Here is a 17,278-nt window from a genome sequence, read left to right as displayed (position 1 = left end):
TTGTTTCGTTTTCTTTCTGTTTTTATACTTGTACTATTATTGTTGCTCTTTTGGCGCTCCATAGAAACAAAAACATTGAGCATGTGGGGAGCTCGAGGAGTTACAGTATACAAAGAAACATGTCTGTAAAATCATCAATTTAAAGGATTTATTTATTTGTTTTTATGTGTTTCTCCGTCTGAAAGTACTTATACATCCTAATTTTAAAGTGTGGTATTCAGGATAAAGTTACGGTAGTCAACAAATTTGGAGTCAAAATACAAGAAAGGCAGGTGCGTAAGAAAAACATCCTCTGAACCAACACAATGGAGTAAATATATACCAACAAACAACCCGTCAAGTTTGTTTGTTGTAAAGAAAAAAATATACATTTACTCAACGGGCGAAAATAATGTGAGTTTATCTATGTTTTACGGTAGTATTTAATTATATTTATGGTAATAAATGAAACCTACTGTCTTTAAAATTATGTATGGATAAACAAGTATTGTTTTAAGCTGTAGTATATCTTAGAATTTGTAATCTTGGGTCTTAGCTTTCGTGATCTTAGGTCTTAGGGGGTCTTACCTTTCGTGGTCTTAGGTTTCGTGACACCCCTATTTGTTTGCTATTATTTGCTATTATTGCTGTAAAAGGTATAGCAATTTACACAGCTATTTGTTTGCTATTAATTGCTATTATTGCTGTATCAGGTATAGCATTTACACAGCTATTTGTTTGCTATTTATTGCTATGACCAATCCTGCGCCTTAGTGCCCATAATAGGCCTAGTTAGGCCTAGTACATGGGCCGTGAGGTGAATTGATACCTAGCCTAGCTAGCCAAGTTAATAAAGTAGATAGGGCCTAGGCTAGCTAGTTTAGGCCTAACTAAGGCTTAGGCCTAGACCCTAGCTCTAGGCTTAGGCTAAGCCTAGAGCTAGGGTCCAACTCAGTTCATTTCGCGAAGGTCTTCATGAACGCGAAGCTGGTCGATTATTTAACATTTTTGGTGTCTATATCGCTCCAAAATTGATATTATTGGAAATGCTATTAAGTCTATATATATCATAATTCATTAAATTAACACTTAAATTGTTTAGGAGGACCCGGCTACTAAAAGGGGTGTCACGAAACCTAAGACCACGAAAGCTAAGACCCCCTAAGACCTAAGATCACGAAAGCAAAGACCCAAGACCTAAGATTACAATATTTATCTTTCGCACCTGCCTTGTATTTTAACCTCCAACATTTATTCTGAATACCACACCTTAGAATTAGCACTTTTATGAAAAAGAATCACATAAAAAGTAACAAATACATTTTTAAATTGATGATTTTACAGACGTTTTTCTCGCACACATACTGTTTGCAAATTTTGCATGACTAGCCTACAGAGTACAGTAGGCCTACCCAATGTTCAATGTTTTTGTTTCTATGGAACGTCAAAAGAGCAAAAATTATATTGAGGGCTGAAAACTCTGTGGAGTCCATCTACAGTGTGGATGGAATGGAACAATGTAGAATTAAAATTGTAATAATAATATAATAGTATAATCATGCTAGTACGAAGAAATAAATACTCGCAAATAAATTTTAATTTAAAAATCATGATAATAAGTTTTTTGTTTGTTTTTTTTTTCGTTTTCTTTCTGTTTTTATACTTGTTCTATTATTGTTGCTCTTTTGGCGCTCCATAGAAACAAAAACATTGAGCATGGGAGTTACAGTATACAAAGAAACACGTCTGTAAAATCATCAATTTAAAGGATTTATTTATTTGTTTTTATGTGTTTCTCCTTCTGAAAGTACTTATAAGTCCTAATTTTAAAGTGTGGTATTCAGGATAAAGTCAGTTAACAAATTTGGAGTCAAAATACAAGAAAGGCAGGTGCGAAAGAAAAACATCCCCTGAACCAACACAATTGGAGTAAATATATACCAACAAACAATCCGTCAAGTTTGTTTGTTGTAAAGAAAAAATATACATTTACTCAACGGGGTCTTAGGTCTTGGGTCTTAGCTTTCGTGATCTTAGGTCTTAGGGGGTCTTAGCTTTCGTGGTCTTAGGTTTCGTGACACCCCTACTGAAAGTTTGAGATTTGCAATTATCATTGGCATTGTGCACACTTCACTGATACTTAGCTAGTCTTTATAGTTGCAAAAAAGATATGATTTAGGCCTATTATATTATTGTTGCCAATAAAACAACATGAATATGAAATCATGCAACAATGCCAATTGGCAAGATTCATCATAATTGTCTTTTAATTTCATTGCGGCAATGTCAAAATTGAATAATTTTCACTTGGATAGATAAAGGACCTGAGCTAATCCCTCCATCATTATTTCAAAAGTCAAAGCAGAAGGCTGCTGAGAATGTGTGCCCAAACACACCACCTGTATCACGAGAAACAAAAGATGCATCAGTTAGTGTAAATCAACATAGCATACAGGATGAAGAGGTGAAAGGTCAAACTGAAACAACCAGTGACCCTCGCATGACCATCCCACAACTGTCTCACTTGAAAGAGCTATCAGAAGCAACTAAAGCAATCATTGAACTAAATAAAGAAAATGTAAAACTACGGTAGGTGACAAACATTTAACAAGTTAACATTTTTACATTGCAAGATTCTTATTTTGGTGGTCTGCTGTTCCTAAATATTTTTATTTCTTTTATGACAGTTTTTGGAGACAAGTCTCCTGGAGAGGGAGGGTAGCCACATAGACGTTAAGACTAGTAGTTATTAAAGCGGCTTCACCCTTAAATAATCACACACAAAAATATACACAAGATGCTCAACACAAACAAAGTCTTATTACAAGTTGTTGGGAGTGGAGTTGTTCTGTCATGAGAAAAAAAAATCACTGGCATCTGACAGGATTTGAACCCTGGGCCCTGGGATTGGTAGCCAAGCATCTAAACCACCAAGCTACAACTCCACTTATTATCCTTAAATACTTGTGTTTGTTTTATCTTTTGTAGTTCTAAGGTTGCGGAAGATGAAGGAGCACATAAATTACAGGTAGGTCTCAAATCTTCAAACCGAAATTGATCATTTATGGAACTGAGTAATAGTTTTAAGTATATTTCTTCTTGTTGGAAGATAATAATGAAGATGGACCTTGTATTTAAAAACATCACTTTCTACGCACCATGATACTAACTCCTAAAACTCTTTCAACTGGAAGTGGGTCAGTCTGGTCCATTTGTTATCAAGGAGTCATCTTAAATGATATGGTGAGTTGCATTGACCCACCCGGTATGAAATAGGTGAGCCAAGGTGTTTGAGCAGCATTCTAGAAAAAAGCTAAAGGTTTTGAGTGAAGAAACAGCCGGTGTGTATAAATCTACCAAAACATACATCATTCCAACCACTACTGTAATAAAGTTTATATTAATACATATTAGTATGTAGTGTATGTTTTATTTTTGCTTTCAGAAAGAAAGATATAGACCATCTTCAGAGCTGAGACCACCCATTTTTTTGGAGCCTAGGCCGGACCCCTACCACCACACCAATGTATTTCCAATGCAGCACACCTCCGAGATAATTACAAAACAAGCAACTGAAATCGGGCAACTAAAGGCCGAGATACAGACCCTTACAGGACAATACCAACAACAGATACAAGAATTGAAAACTTGTGTGCAAGACAATGAGAGAGAGAATATCACGGTTGCTAGACAACGGGAAGCTAGGCTTAAACAGAATGATGAAGGCCATGTTAAAGAGGTACAGTTAAAATGTAGTTTTAAATGTTCCCTGTACAATTCCAATCATTTTGATACCACATAACCCCCTCCTCCAGTAACTCCCTAATACCCACAACACACACTGCACTCACTGATTTTTTTAATGTATATTCTAGTACAACCATAAACCTTCTGATAATTTTCAAATGTAGTTTATAACATTCCCAGTACAATTTTAATACTCCAGTACTCCCCTGAATCACTAACCCACTCCTGAGTATGATTCAAATAGTTTAAAACCTTCCCAGTAAAATTCATTTTGACTATATACAGCACGCCCAGCCCCAGCAACCTGTGAAGCTCACCAAATTTATACAATCTTTTACCTCATACATTCGTACCATGGTACGATAACAATTTGTTAAACCCTGTCAAACTTTATATGAAAAAAAAATGTGCCCATAATATGGACATGATATATGTCATATCACTACCATACTTGGGCATATGACTGCTATATTTGTTTGGACACCTCACACTTTTTTGACAAACTAGTTTGATAGCGTAGACATAAAGCTCTGTCTACACTATCAAACTTTATGTGATAAAAAATTGTGATGTGTCCATATATAAACACGATGATGTCATATCACTACTTTGGGCATATCACTGTCATATTTGGAAACTAGTTTGCTAGTGTAGACATGTCTTTACATTTACTAAAATATAGATTGAACACTTAAGAACAATGAGCATTCAGAAACAGAATCAACTTGAAGAAACAATTAAAACACAGTCTATTGAATTAGAAAAAAGCCATGCCACTTTGAAACACATGTGTCATCAAAAATCAGATTTAGAAAAGTTACTAGAATCAACAGAAGCTCAATATAAGAAACAACTTAGGTGAGAGAAAACAAATATTTTACCAGGCTTAATAGCATTTCCATCTTTTTTGTATGAATCTTTATGCATTTGTTTTTTCAAATTCTATTCATAATTTCTTGATTCAGTAGTAGACTTGCTTAAACAGTTCATATCCTCTAATATTTTCTACTCATTTTATTCCTCTGCCTGTAAAAGATTAAAATTATTATTAAATTAAGTCTGAAGCTCTGTCTAAACTATCCTTGAATTTTACCTTGAATTTACCTTGAATCGCCACAGTCCATCTTCTTTCGATAGCAAACTTTATGTGGCAAAAAAAAATTGATGTGCCCATATATGGACATGATGATGTCATATCACTACTATATTTAAGCGTATCACTACCATATTTGGGCACATCACACTTTTTTTGTCAAACTAGTTTGATAGTGTAGACAGATGTATTGTCCCTTGAAACAAGGTAAATTAATTAGATTACATTTCATCTGGGAAATCGTCGCAAGCGAAAGTAAACAAAGATTTCAAACCATGAGTATGCATTATGCATGATGCTAATTAGGATTGTTTACAACTTGTCACGGTTGAGAAGGTGTTTTCACACAGATCGCGAGGAAGTTTTATGATTATGCATACAGAGTAGCCAAATAAGTGCGTTGCATTATGAGATATGTTTTGATTGAAAACTTTGACTGGAAGTCAAAGTTATTTTTTGAACAAAAAAACATCTGTATTTTGGTTAAATTATTTTTTTTTTTCGACTAATTTTTGGTGAAAGTTAATAACTATTATGATACTTCAAAATGACCCACTTGTTTTCAAAAATTAAAAAAAAAAAATTTGGGGAATTAGTGAAAGGGACAATACATCTTTAAGTAAAATGTGAAGAAAATATGTTTTTCTGCAATTTTAACTGTTTAAAGTAAACTTGTTAATTAAATGTTTATTCCCTTCTAGAGAAAGTGAAAATCAATCGGCCGAATTAAAGGAACAAGTTAAAAGATTACAGACTTACATGAATGATTCTTTTACGTCAAACAAGACAACAGCTACCTGGCAAATAGAGAAGCAACGATACAACCAACAGATCAAAGTACTGTGTATCTTCATTTTAAGTACTTCGCTCCTCTTTTACTCACTTTCTCTGCCACCTACACGTTATCTGAAGTAATCCCTGTCTACACTATAAAAATTTATGTGACAAAAAAGTATGATGTGCCCAAATATGGACATGATGATGTCATATCATTACCATATTTGGGCATATCACTACCATATTTGAGCACATCACACTTTTTTTGGTAAAATTTGTTTGACAATGTGGACAGATAGCTTTACACCTGCGCCACAATACACTGCCTCCACTTTAAACTGTTACTACATTATTTCCACTATAAATATTATACAGTCGACTCTCCCAATACCAGCTCTCTGAAATCCAGACTTTTCTTGAGTACCAAAAGGTCCCAAACTTCTTTTTACCATTAAAAACACATTCAGACATATTTAGCCAGCCCAAAGGTGTCCAGTATTGGATGAGTTGGCTGTACTGTATGATGGTTTTGTGTAATTTTAGAGTCTTGAAAAGGAATGCTTGTGTCTAAAAACCAGCTTAGAATTAACCAACCTAAGACTGACATCAGCCACTGAAATTCAAGCTATTCAGGACGTTGAACTTTCCAAGGTATGCTTGTTCAAATACAGTTAATTATATCATTATTTACAAGAGATACAGTATACAGTACAGTAACCGGTATTTTTTTTTTCACTTTATTTGAAATTATGTTCTGATTTTAGCTAAAAAAATACTTAGTATCTCTACAGTATATTTCACACCTTTGTATAGTTTAGAGATTTAAAAAAAGTAAAATAAACACACAGTTATTGATCTTTATAGGAGTCTGATGAAGCTTGCACAAAAATGGAGAATATTTTAACAAAATGGCGAGAGAATGTCTTCAAACTAATGGTGCAGAGAAAGTCACAAGATTTGGTAATGAAGAGGAATGATCACAACCACAAAATAATGGTAATGAAATGACTGTATGATTTTGTATTTAAAATGGTTATGATTGAATGTTAAGTTAATATATTTCCTTATTTGGTCATTTGTATAAAGCTCTGTCTACACTATCAAACTTTATGTGACAACAAATATGATGTGCCCATATGTGGACATGATGATGTTATTTCATGTTTAACTTTAAGCATATCAATACTATATTTGGACACATCACACTTTTTTTTGTCAAACTAGTTCGATAGTGTGAACAGAGCGCTTAAGATAGGAGAGAGTATTTCATATTGTAAACAAGCATCCAATTCAATTTTGGAACTTTTGATATGTACATGATTAAATCTATCTGTGGTTTTTGATTTTCCGCATAACTTCAAAGCATTCAACAGTTGTTTAGCATTCATTATGTTTCTTTGTTTTTAAGGTTGACGATATGCAGGCAAAGCTCCATAGTTCAAATAACGAACTTGAAATTTTAAAACACAAGATCAGTGACAGCCAGGCAGAGTTGCAAATACAACTCAATAAAAATAAGGTATCACAAGTGTATACGTAAAACCGTATTAAGGGGACACTTTCGAAACCCAACAAAGTATCCACATAATAAAGGTGTTCACTGAATTGTAATGTTTAACATTGTTGCTTCCCCTGAATACGGGGTTTCCTCTGAATAAGGAGTGCGTGCCTTCTGAATAAGGGGTCCTCCAATGATGGGTTCTACGAAGGCTATCTAACAAAAGCATACTGAGCTCTGGCATTTAAAGGGTTTATCTTTGTCTGCAAGACAGAGACACAGAGAATATGTACATGTGTAGTACTGTTCAGGACCGTACGCAAGGGGAGGGGAGGGGGTGGGTGCTGTTAGTATTTGTCGCAGCCAGATATAGGATCAAAGGACTGTTACAAGTTCCTATCTTGGCAAGGCGAGCTCAGTCTCCTTTTAGATTGTCTTGGTTCTACTGTACGTTAGAAAGGTACAAGATGAATGAAAATTTGATTTGAATTTCTTCTTAAAATATTTTTGCACAGGATCTCGAAGAAGAGTTGATCTCATCACAAGAGGTCGCTGTTGTACTGGATCAAAGATTAGAGGAGTCTGTACGAGCGAATCAACATATTCTGTCTTTAGTTGACAGGTATGTTCTTATTCTATTGTGATTTGATAATGTTTTTTTAGGATAATAATGTGTGATTATGATGTGATGATTATGATCGATCGATCATGAAAAAAAAAATAGTGGCATCACCTAGAAAGCAAATGCTTGTATCATGGATGCCATAACAATCAGACAAAAAGAAAAAGTAAATATATATATATATATCACAGAAATAAAAATAACGTAAGAGTAGATGCAATGGGAGGGCTTTCAGAAACGGCTTGGTCAGATGTGGTTAGGATGTGATTATGAAATGAAACACTATTAATTAATTATTATGTGATTACAATTATGATGTGTCATAATGATAATGATGTGATAATGACTCATGATATTATCAAACGACTAATCTAATTGATTATTATTGTTACATACAGTCATGTTTGCAATGGGAATACTGTTGAAGATTCAATGCAAAGTGCTTTTAATAAACTGTCAAACTATGACCATAGGATTAGCTATGCTGTCAGCAGAATAGAGATGTTAAAAGGTACGGTCTGTGTAAAAATATTATATATAATAAATATTTATATATAAATATAAACTCTAAACAAAATAGTGATAATATGGACATTAATATACAGTAGTAGAATCCCTATTAAGGGAACATCTTTGAGACATAACTAAAGTGTCCCCTTAATAGAAATGTCCCCAGAGGATTTAGAACATAATATTATTATTGTTATAGTTTTTTATATAGCGCTTTTCGCAGAAACCAAAGCGCTGTACAGAAATATAAATCTTATATACAATAATTTACAAAATCAAAAATATTACTCTATATTAATATATTGTTGCTTTGTTTCATGGAAAAATGTCCACTTAAACTTGGTTGCCACTAAGATGCAATGCAACGCATTGACGTATTAGCACAACAAGCGAGTTGACCAAGCGAAAGTTCGAATAATCCATCACCAGTGATTGGTCAAATCACTTGTGTTGCGTTACATCCTTACCTTGCGTCTCTAGTGTGAACCAAACATTAGTGGTGTCCCAAAGGAGGAGTTCTACTATAGGTAAAAATGAGAATTTACAAAAATCAGTATTACTATGTTTTTAAATTATTCTAGGTCTCTTCCAAAGAAAAGATGCCATGTGGCGATTGAAGGTTGACGGAAAAGACTCAGCTTCAATTGCTATTTTGGACGATATGACAGAAATTCCAACTAATTGGTAGGCTTTCTTCGTCAACATCATATTTTATATACAGGTTCCAAATTATGGTATTCCCTCTTTAAAACCATTTTATCTAAATCTTAAATTTCTAGTTTTAAACATAATCTACAAATCTACTCTGGAGCACTGTGGCACAGTGGCTAGAGCATTGGACTTGCAATCAAGAGGTTGTTGGTTCAAGCCCCGGCCCAGTCAGTACAGTGTTGAGTCCTTGACAAAGATTCTTTATCGACATTGTTCCTCCCCATCCAGGTGATAGAAATGGGTACCGGTATGTAAAAAGTATTGAGAAGGTAAATCAGACTCGTTTGTGCGGGAGGAGTGGCGTACCCCGAAACAAACACAATTAGTGGAGTCTGGCTAAAGAAATGGAGATGGGCACCACAGCCGTTAGCATTAGCTTAGGTTTCAACTTTACCTACTCTGGTCTCAGTTTATGGCTCTATTGATTGCTTGCATTCTGTCTGGGTTTTTTTGTGTGTTATTTTCCATTTCCAATGTTACAAACCTCAATTGTTTACACAATCATTGATGACATCCTGTCATTTATCTTTACTTTTCTCCTTTCATTTACTTTGTATTTTGTATTAATAATAACCATTCAAATGCCTTGTGTTTCACCGGTGGCCTTAGCTTAAGTGACATTTTGTCCTATAAAGACATCCTTCCATTTCATACTATTTTATTTTATTTTCAAAGTTTTTTTTTTCAAGTCACCTTGTTTTATTTTGAATATTATGGAAAATATAAATGATATGAATGAATGAAAAATAAATGCTCTACAAACTTCCAGGACCAACAGTCACAGAATACTTGTTTTGCTTGATTACCAAGATTAACTCAGTAAATATGGTTTAGGGTAAAATAATACAGCAGTGTTGTTTTTTTACAGTGAGCTTGCTTTGAAAGAGGAACTAAAACAGACAATGGAGGAACGTGATTTACTGGTTTCTCGTCTCAAAGAAGATGCTCAAACTGCCCTTCAACAGATACAAGATTTTAAATTAACAAAAGAGGAAGAATTAAAAGCCAAAAAAGAAGAAATTAAAACATTGCAAGATTTGCTTGAAGTGAAATCAAAGGTAAATTTTAATCAAATACACTGTTTGGGATCTGACAAATTTATTACGCATCTATGTCCATTAGAAAACAACTTAAATTGTGTCTTGTCAATATACTATGATATTAGTGTTGTTTTTATTTTTAATAATTAGAACATCGACAAATCAAATGAAAAGTTTTTAGAGCTAGAAATTCGGTTCCAAGAAACGAGCAAAGAAATTGCAGATCAGAAGGAAGAGTTAATAAAAGAAAGACGCAAAAATAAAAAAGGTTTGTTAAGATGTTCACAAAATAAACATGTTATGTTCCATTAAAAAAAAGATATTATTTTCCTATGTTCCGATTATGAATCTTGCAGCGCAAATATAAATATTTCCAGTAGTGTCCATGGCACTTCTATCAACCCATCATATTATATAAATCGACATGCACAAAACAATTTCTTAACTTCCTGGTGATATACTGAATATTAATAGCCCCCTACTCGTTTCAAGAGATGTATTAGGTTCTTTGCACATGAGCTAGATGTGTACACTAGACCTACAGGTTATAGTCCTTATCCGAGAAGACGCGTTCTACCACCAGAACCATAGAGCGAGTGAACCTCGAACCCTCGGAGTTTAAAGTTCATTCTTGTCTTATCTATTTTTTTTTTTTAGTATCTGATGAAAGGCAGCAAGCACTAGATACAGAGTACAGTAATCAATTAGCAACAATGGAAGGTCACTTGAACACTGCTAGACGGGAACACACAAAAGCAGGTAAGTCTTGTGTACTGCCCCTAAAGACGCTTGCATTGCATTTATATCCTTGCGTTACGTCCTAGTGGGAACCAAGCCTTAAGTATTATTGGTAATACGGCCACTGACCCTCAATAAAACAAGGCCATATACATGGCTACAGTCGCGTGCACAAGTTAGTGTTTACTGACTGACCAACCGACCGACATAGTGAGCTGTAGAGTCGCGTTGTACTGTACTAAAAAAACCCTACACACTGCAACATGTAATATTTCAATACTTTATCTTAACTGACCTACTTTCAGTTGTGTCAATGAGACAGTGCGAAAGGAAAGCTGTGCGAGAAAAACAGAGATTTGAAGATCAAATGAAATCACAAGAAACTTTCTACAAGAAGGAAGTAGAGAAATTACAAAAACAAGTCAAACATTTACAGAAAGACAATAATATTTTAAAGGTTTGTGTAACTTACTGAAGACAAGTTGAAAAACTACACCTAGAAATGACATCTTTTAAGTACCACAGTTAAATACATACTAGTCAACTAGAGGCTGTGAGTAGAGACCAAAATGGCCATTTAAACCACATAAAGACACAAACAAAAACCTTTGTCCAAATTTGTCTTTAATTACAGACATATAGGCACTACCTGTATATCTTATTCAGTACATATATCTATAAAGCGGTCTACATTATCAAATTTTATGTGACAAAAAAATGTTCCCATATATAGACATGATGTCATATTACTACCATATTTAAGCATATCACTACCATATCTGGGCATATCAAACTTTAAAGATAAGGCTTTAAATTGTACTTAAATGTGTTTATAGGGAGATCATTGGTAAAGTGGGCATGATTTAAGAAAACTTAAGTTTAGGCCTAAACCCAAACAATACCACAAACCAAAATGGTTGCTACAGTACAGTATTTGTTATTAAATTGCCATTTATATTTATAATTTTCCAAAGGTAACCCTTAGGCAAGAAGGCCTAATTGAGAGTTTGACAAAAGAAAAGCATCATCGAGGAAAGGGTGATTTTATAGAACCTTCAGAATCAGCGTATGAAGAGCCACAACAAGATACAGGGCAACATGTTACAGGTATGCTTTAAATCACTCATAATCTTGTTCAGGTTATATGTACATTTGATCTTTTTCCATTCAATATCGAACATAAAGCTCTGTCTGACAGTGCTATCAAACTAGTTTGACAAAAAAAGTGTGATGTGCCCAAATAGTGTAGTGATATGACATGATCATGTCCATATATGGGCTATATAACATTTGATAGTGTAGACAGAGCTAACATGTGGAATATACAGAGAACACACTACATAATGTATTGTTTCTCCAAAAACATGAAAAATGAAGATTTATTAAATGAGACTTTGAATAGGTTTCTTGTAGTTTTAATCAAGTTAATCACTTCCAGATAAAAAAAAATTTCAAAATGTTTTTTTTATTACTACTATATGACATTAAAATGGCATATTTAATTTTTTTTCAAATAAGAATCAACCTAATAATTATAAAACCTAAGATTACATGGATGGTCATGTGATCTACCAATAAACAATATATTTGTATGCGTGATATCATGAAAGATTGTTGATAGATGAGGCAGAAACATGATGAACTATTTACGTTTCAGATGCATCACTGAGTAACCTGGTCGATGATGTCAAATATTTGACGTCAGATGTGCTGACTTGTGATTAGATATTAACGGTAGCAAGTGAACATTTTGGATGGTTTGAATTTGTTTAAAGAACATTAACATCAGCTCTTTGTTATAGATTACTAAAGAATAAATAATTTTGATGTAGTATTATTCATTGTGAATCTTTTTCCATCCAATTTCACAGAGAATGCACAATGTAGTTCTACAAAGGTTCAAATATACCTAAACTTTTTATTTTCCTTTCTTTTTTCGTTTCCTTTCTTTAGAAAATTTATGCATACTTTTCTGTTGTAGATCAAGATATTTTCTCTTATTTTGTCTGTAAAGAGAAAATAATAGTTCATAAAATTTACAGATCTGTAAATAAAAAAAAGCACAATAATAATTTTGAAATAGAATAGGGCTAGAAAAATCTTACTTTCTTAAATCATCATCGGCAAGTAGCTCATCAACTATTGTGCTTTTTCGTTGTTTCTTTGGAACACGACTATTATAGAAATCTATATGACTATCAACAACTTTCCCAATCTGAAAATAACAATGTTCAAATGTTAAAAAAATAACTACAAAGAAAGTGTTGGGGGACAAAAGTTAGATAAAAACATAATAATAAAAAATAGGTAAATTCTATAGAACAGTTAAGTGGAGCACAGCTTTAAACAGACATGGCCCATAAAATTCATCAGGCACGATTCCAACCTACAACCTCTAGGTAAAAGGACAAGTTCTGAAATCACAGTACAGTAGTTTGAATTATACCTGAACAAATTTAGGAATAGTTTTCATATCATTGTTTTTGTAGAAACGTTTTGGATCTAGAATTGATCTCATTTGAATAAGTTTCAAATCCCTTCTTAGTTCGTCTGTCATTTCGGCTGCTTTCATGTCGTACCATCCACTACCTGTGCTAGAATCCTTTTCTTTCTATAAAAAATATAAAACTAATAAAAATCTTTTGAAATTATATCCATCATTACTTATGTGCATTATGTTACATATATATCCAATTATCTGCAGACAGTACTGTTTCAATTATGAGGGATGCAATATTTTTTTTCGTACAAAAGTTGGAGACCCCTAATGAAACGTCACAAAATAAACATGAATATCCATAAGATGTGATGTGAGAATTCGCAAATAAATTAGACTATACATGAACTTTGAATGTCTTTGTATGGGGTTCGAATCCCATGAGCAACTTCTTTTTACTTTAGTGAAGAAGATTATTTAGAGGGTTAGGTAAAGTTATATATAAGTAGTTCGGCTATCTTTCACATGCATATGTGGGACATGGTACACAATGATATGCAAATAGCACTATTCAAATTGAAGAGTGCTATACAAAACCATACAGTACTACATTGGTATATAGCTGAATGAAGATGGTATGGTTTATAATGTATATGCTGCCTACCCACTGCCCAAGCAAAAAACAAGTTTAGCAGCATAATTAGTACATGACCATTGGTTGCATAGCCTGCCCTCTATGTGGTATATTATGCACATTATGTAATACATTTTATCTTACTTTTCGTTGTTTTTTCATTTGTCTCTTTGATTCTTGGTAAGATGGTATTGAGTGACGTTTTTCAAAATCAGGCGTAATCACACTCTTTTCTAAAACCTATTGTAGAAAAAGTTATGTGCAATTAAATTAATACATTAAAAAATAATAGCAAAAAAATTATTGTTTGAAAGTTTCTGATAATTGTGTCCTTTTTAAAAATACTAGGAGTACCCTATTATTTTGGTTAAATTTCAGTGAAAGAAACATATGGTCTATTCATAGTTTAATTATATATCTTTATTGTTCTGGGAGACAATGCATTAAACAGTGATTTATTTCAGCATACTGTACAGATTCCCGACATGCTGTTTGCTCCACTGCTTTGTACAGTAGTTGAATTCATGCCCCTCCTTACCTTTTCATGACTTTGTGAGCGTTTTTTAACAACTGTGTTACTGTCTGGAAATGTCACATACAAATTTTCACTGCAAATACCAGAATCTAGCTTTGATGCCAATTCAATCCTATGTAAAACAATTACACCATATTTTTGTCTCATAACAGTGATTGATTGAAATATATATTTATACTGGGTAACCTCTTCAGTCAAAGACTGGTCTCCCAGAGGGCCCAGTTGGTGATCAGTGGCTGTGATGTACTAATACACCGGGGTAACCCCCTACTCGTCTCGAAAGATGTACTAGGTTCTTTAATGTGCACACGAGCTAGATGTATACACTGGACCTACGGTTTATAGTCCATATCCGAGAAGACTCGTTCTACCACCAGAACCATGGAGTGAGTGAGCCTTGAACCCCTGCCAATGTTATGGCTACGTAATTACGGTTCCACTGTCTTAACCACCCGGCCACTCACTCGCATTACAAAATGTGACATGCCCATATATAGACACAATGATGTCATTACCATATTTGGGCACATCACACTTTTGTCAAAGTAGTTTGAGGTTTATACATATAATTCTGATGTGTCTAAAGCTGTGTTCACACTAAGCCAGCCCGGATTCCAGTGGCAAGATACAAAAATTGCAAAGTATTTAAAAAAAGATTTGTTTACACTATCTTATTTCGGATTCCATACATATGTGTGTAAGGGTAATCGAAAAACTAAACCCAGAGTTCTCTCCAGTCACTAGATTGAATTCGGGTCAGTATAAATGCAGCTTAAATTTTGGAAAGTTCTTATAAGTATTGGATATGAGCAGGTTATTAATTCAAGTAATACTGGAAATGAGAAATTAATTAAATACATTCTTTAAGCTCTGTCTACACAATGTGATGTGCCCAAATACGGAAGTGATATACTCAAATATGGTAGTACAGTATTATGACATCAACATGTCCACTATGGGCACATCACATTTTTTTTGTCACATAACATTTGATAGTGTAGACAGCTTTAGTGGATATAGCAAGTTATTAATACACGAATTGGGAAATGTTAATCTTACTGTTCTGCAGGTTCGCTAAATTTTAAACTAGGTGATTTATCTTCGGTTGTCTCCTTAATCTTGTCACATCCAGTTTCCGAGGTAGTGAGGCATGACATATCAGTAGGAAGTTGAGATGTGGTATCAATAAAAAAATTGCACTTTGTTTCTTCTCCATGCTCAACATCACTCTTAGTTTCCAATCTCTTTGAAGACACATCTTCGAGTTTTCCAACTGTGTTTTCTTTTATTTTTCTTTTTGCCAATAGTACTAATTCAGTCAAATCATTCTTGTCTAATAGATCTTCATTCATTTTGTTTTGTTCCTTTACCTTAAAAAAAAAGAAAAAAATTAGTGTTTAAGTTATCATAATATAGAAAGTTACGGTAGGCTTAACTAAGCTTTATACCCTGGCCTGGGCCTTAAAAAGGTATTATTACTACATATTATTACATATTTGCATAATAAGATGAACTTATTAAATTGATTGAGTATTATTTGTTTAACAATAACAAGTAATTTTTTAACCTATTAGCATTGCGCCTAGTTTTGATACCTAGCTAGGCTATACTACTGACTAGCCTAGTAGTAGTACTACTAGACATGGCCTCCTGTCACTGTGTTGTGAGTGGGCTGGTGGCCTACTACTCTAGCTAGCTAGGCCTAGTTAGACAGTAATACTATTACTACTACTAGTACGCAGGCTAGACGGCCCCTAGTCTAGAGGGTAGCCAATCACTCCGGCCGCCGTATCAGTTTAGCGCGATGTATGCACTCCGGCCGCTATTCAATTCGACTTCCTGTGCAAAGGGGCCGTTAGTATGGAGCGCCCATATCTACGTTTTCTATACTGTTCAGTGTTATAACAAATTCTTGGTGAATTTAAATGGAACTAGTTGAATATTTATTAGCAACAATTTTACTTTTTTCATTAACAATAACATTCAAAGAAGTTGGAACTGCTTTTTCTTTCAAACTAAACTTAACTTAATTAAATTCAATAATAAAATAATAATCAAATACCCGTCTAATTAATGGTTGAATAACAATATTTAATTTCTTTCTATGTACATTTATTTTTATAGCTTTACATTTATTAACAATAAAAATTAGTTAAAACCCTTATTTTTATAACACTTTATCTTGCCAGTAGCCATACTTACTAATAATAGTTAATAACAATATGTAAAATATTAATTAATTTATTTCAAATAATCAATTATTATTGATGTTCGTTATAGTTAATAACAATATTTACAATATTAATTAATTTATTTCAAATAATCAAATATCCGTCTAATTAATGTTACCTGGAATTGTATCAAGAATTAATATATTATTTTTGTACAGTCCAATTTACAATGATTTTATATTTTAATTTATATATGATAAAAATAATATGACATATACTGTAGGGTACATAAATAAATTACATTAATTAATCACATTACAATTAATATACTAGCCTATTACATTGGATAAAACACATAAATTATTTTGTTTTAGCATTAGACCTAATTTAAAACACTTGCGATGTTGTTGTGATCCTGAAAGAGAAAAAATATACTGTATGATTACAAATGTTTATTTTGATTCTCTACAAAAAAACGTGTCTCGGTTGTAAAAGACTCATTGGGCGCTCCATAGCTGCGGCCGGAATGAATCGCGGCCGGATTGAAGCGCGGCCGGAGTGATCCGTATCCGTCTAGAGGGCCTAGCTAGCCCTAGTTTAGACTTTTTTGTAGATATGCTAGGCCGGTACCTAAACTCCATGCGATCTGCGGGCCTAAATAAACATAAACAATGTGTTATTTTAGCTACAGTACGTAGTCTATTAATTAGTCTAGTTACAAATTATGTTACAACAAACTAGACTAGGCCTAGCTTAGTACTCACCAAAAAAAAGAACACGTGCAAA

The 17,278-nt window shown here is 33.6% G+C and overlaps 2 protein-coding genes across 2 annotated transcripts in view; one reads left to right on the top strand and one right to left on the bottom strand.

Moving 5' to 3' along the window:
• LOC140047257 (coiled-coil alpha-helical rod protein 1-like) overlaps positions 1-12,506 on the top strand; it is a 21,094-nt gene extending 8,588 nt beyond the window's left edge. The window contains exons 2-18 of the mRNA XM_072092164.1: positions 2,295-2,568; positions 2,968-3,007; positions 3,425-3,718; positions 4,409-4,584; positions 5,521-5,656; positions 6,140-6,247; positions 6,461-6,592; positions 7,005-7,115; positions 7,610-7,716; positions 8,115-8,227; positions 8,808-8,910; positions 9,806-9,995; positions 10,128-10,245; positions 10,635-10,736; positions 11,021-11,172; positions 11,690-11,822; positions 12,373-12,506. Coding sequence (XP_071948265.1) covers positions 2,295-2,568; positions 2,968-3,007; positions 3,425-3,718; positions 4,409-4,584; positions 5,521-5,656; positions 6,140-6,247; positions 6,461-6,592; positions 7,005-7,115; positions 7,610-7,716; positions 8,115-8,227; positions 8,808-8,910; positions 9,806-9,995; positions 10,128-10,245; positions 10,635-10,736; positions 11,021-11,172; positions 11,690-11,822; positions 12,373-12,440 — 2,357 coding nt within the window. The 3' untranslated portion in view covers positions 12,441-12,506. The remainder of the gene's footprint in view (positions 1-2,294; positions 2,569-2,967; positions 3,008-3,424; positions 3,719-4,408; positions 4,585-5,520; positions 5,657-6,139; positions 6,248-6,460; positions 6,593-7,004; positions 7,116-7,609; positions 7,717-8,114; positions 8,228-8,807; positions 8,911-9,805; positions 9,996-10,127; positions 10,246-10,634; positions 10,737-11,020; positions 11,173-11,689; positions 11,823-12,372) is intronic.
• Positions 11,686-17,278, bottom strand: LOC140047259 (deoxynucleotidyltransferase terminal-interacting protein 2-like). Its single transcript, XM_072092168.1, has 7 exons — positions 17,257-17,278; positions 15,381-15,691; positions 14,325-14,433; positions 13,931-14,026; positions 13,162-13,326; positions 12,821-12,930; positions 11,686-12,721 (listed from the first exon to the last, which is right to left on the bottom strand). Exons 2-7 carry the CDS (start codon positions 15,671-15,673, stop codon positions 12,634-12,636), a joined length of 861 nt encoding a protein of 286 aa, XP_071948269.1. The 5' UTR covers positions 15,674-15,691; positions 17,257-17,278; the 3' UTR covers positions 11,686-12,633.

Source organism: Antedon mediterranea, chromosome 4 (assembly GCF_964355755.1).
Source record: "Antedon mediterranea chromosome 4, ecAntMedi1.1, whole genome shotgun sequence".
Classification (NCBI taxonomy): Eukaryota; Metazoa; Echinodermata; class Crinoidea; order Comatulida; family Antedonidae; genus Antedon; species Antedon mediterranea.
Note: the sequence above shows the minus strand (reverse complement) of the source record. Positions and strands in the feature narration are given on the sequence as shown.

What these genes read in the sequence shown, in the direction of transcription:
- LOC140047259 (XM_072092168.1), bottom strand. Translation starts at nt 15,673, where the DNA reads ATGAATGAAGATCTATTAGACAAGAATGATTTGACTGAATTAGTACTA. An exon ending in AAATGAAAAAACAACGAAAA is followed by an intron (nt 13,327 to 13,930) that starts GTAAGATAAAAT and finishes TATTTTTTATAG; the next exon opens with AAAGAAAAGGATTCTAGCAC. An exon ending in GCCGATGATGATTTAAGAAA is followed by an intron (nt 12,722 to 12,820) that starts GTAAGATTTTTC and finishes TTCTCTTTACAG; the next exon opens with ACAAAATAAGAGAAAATATC.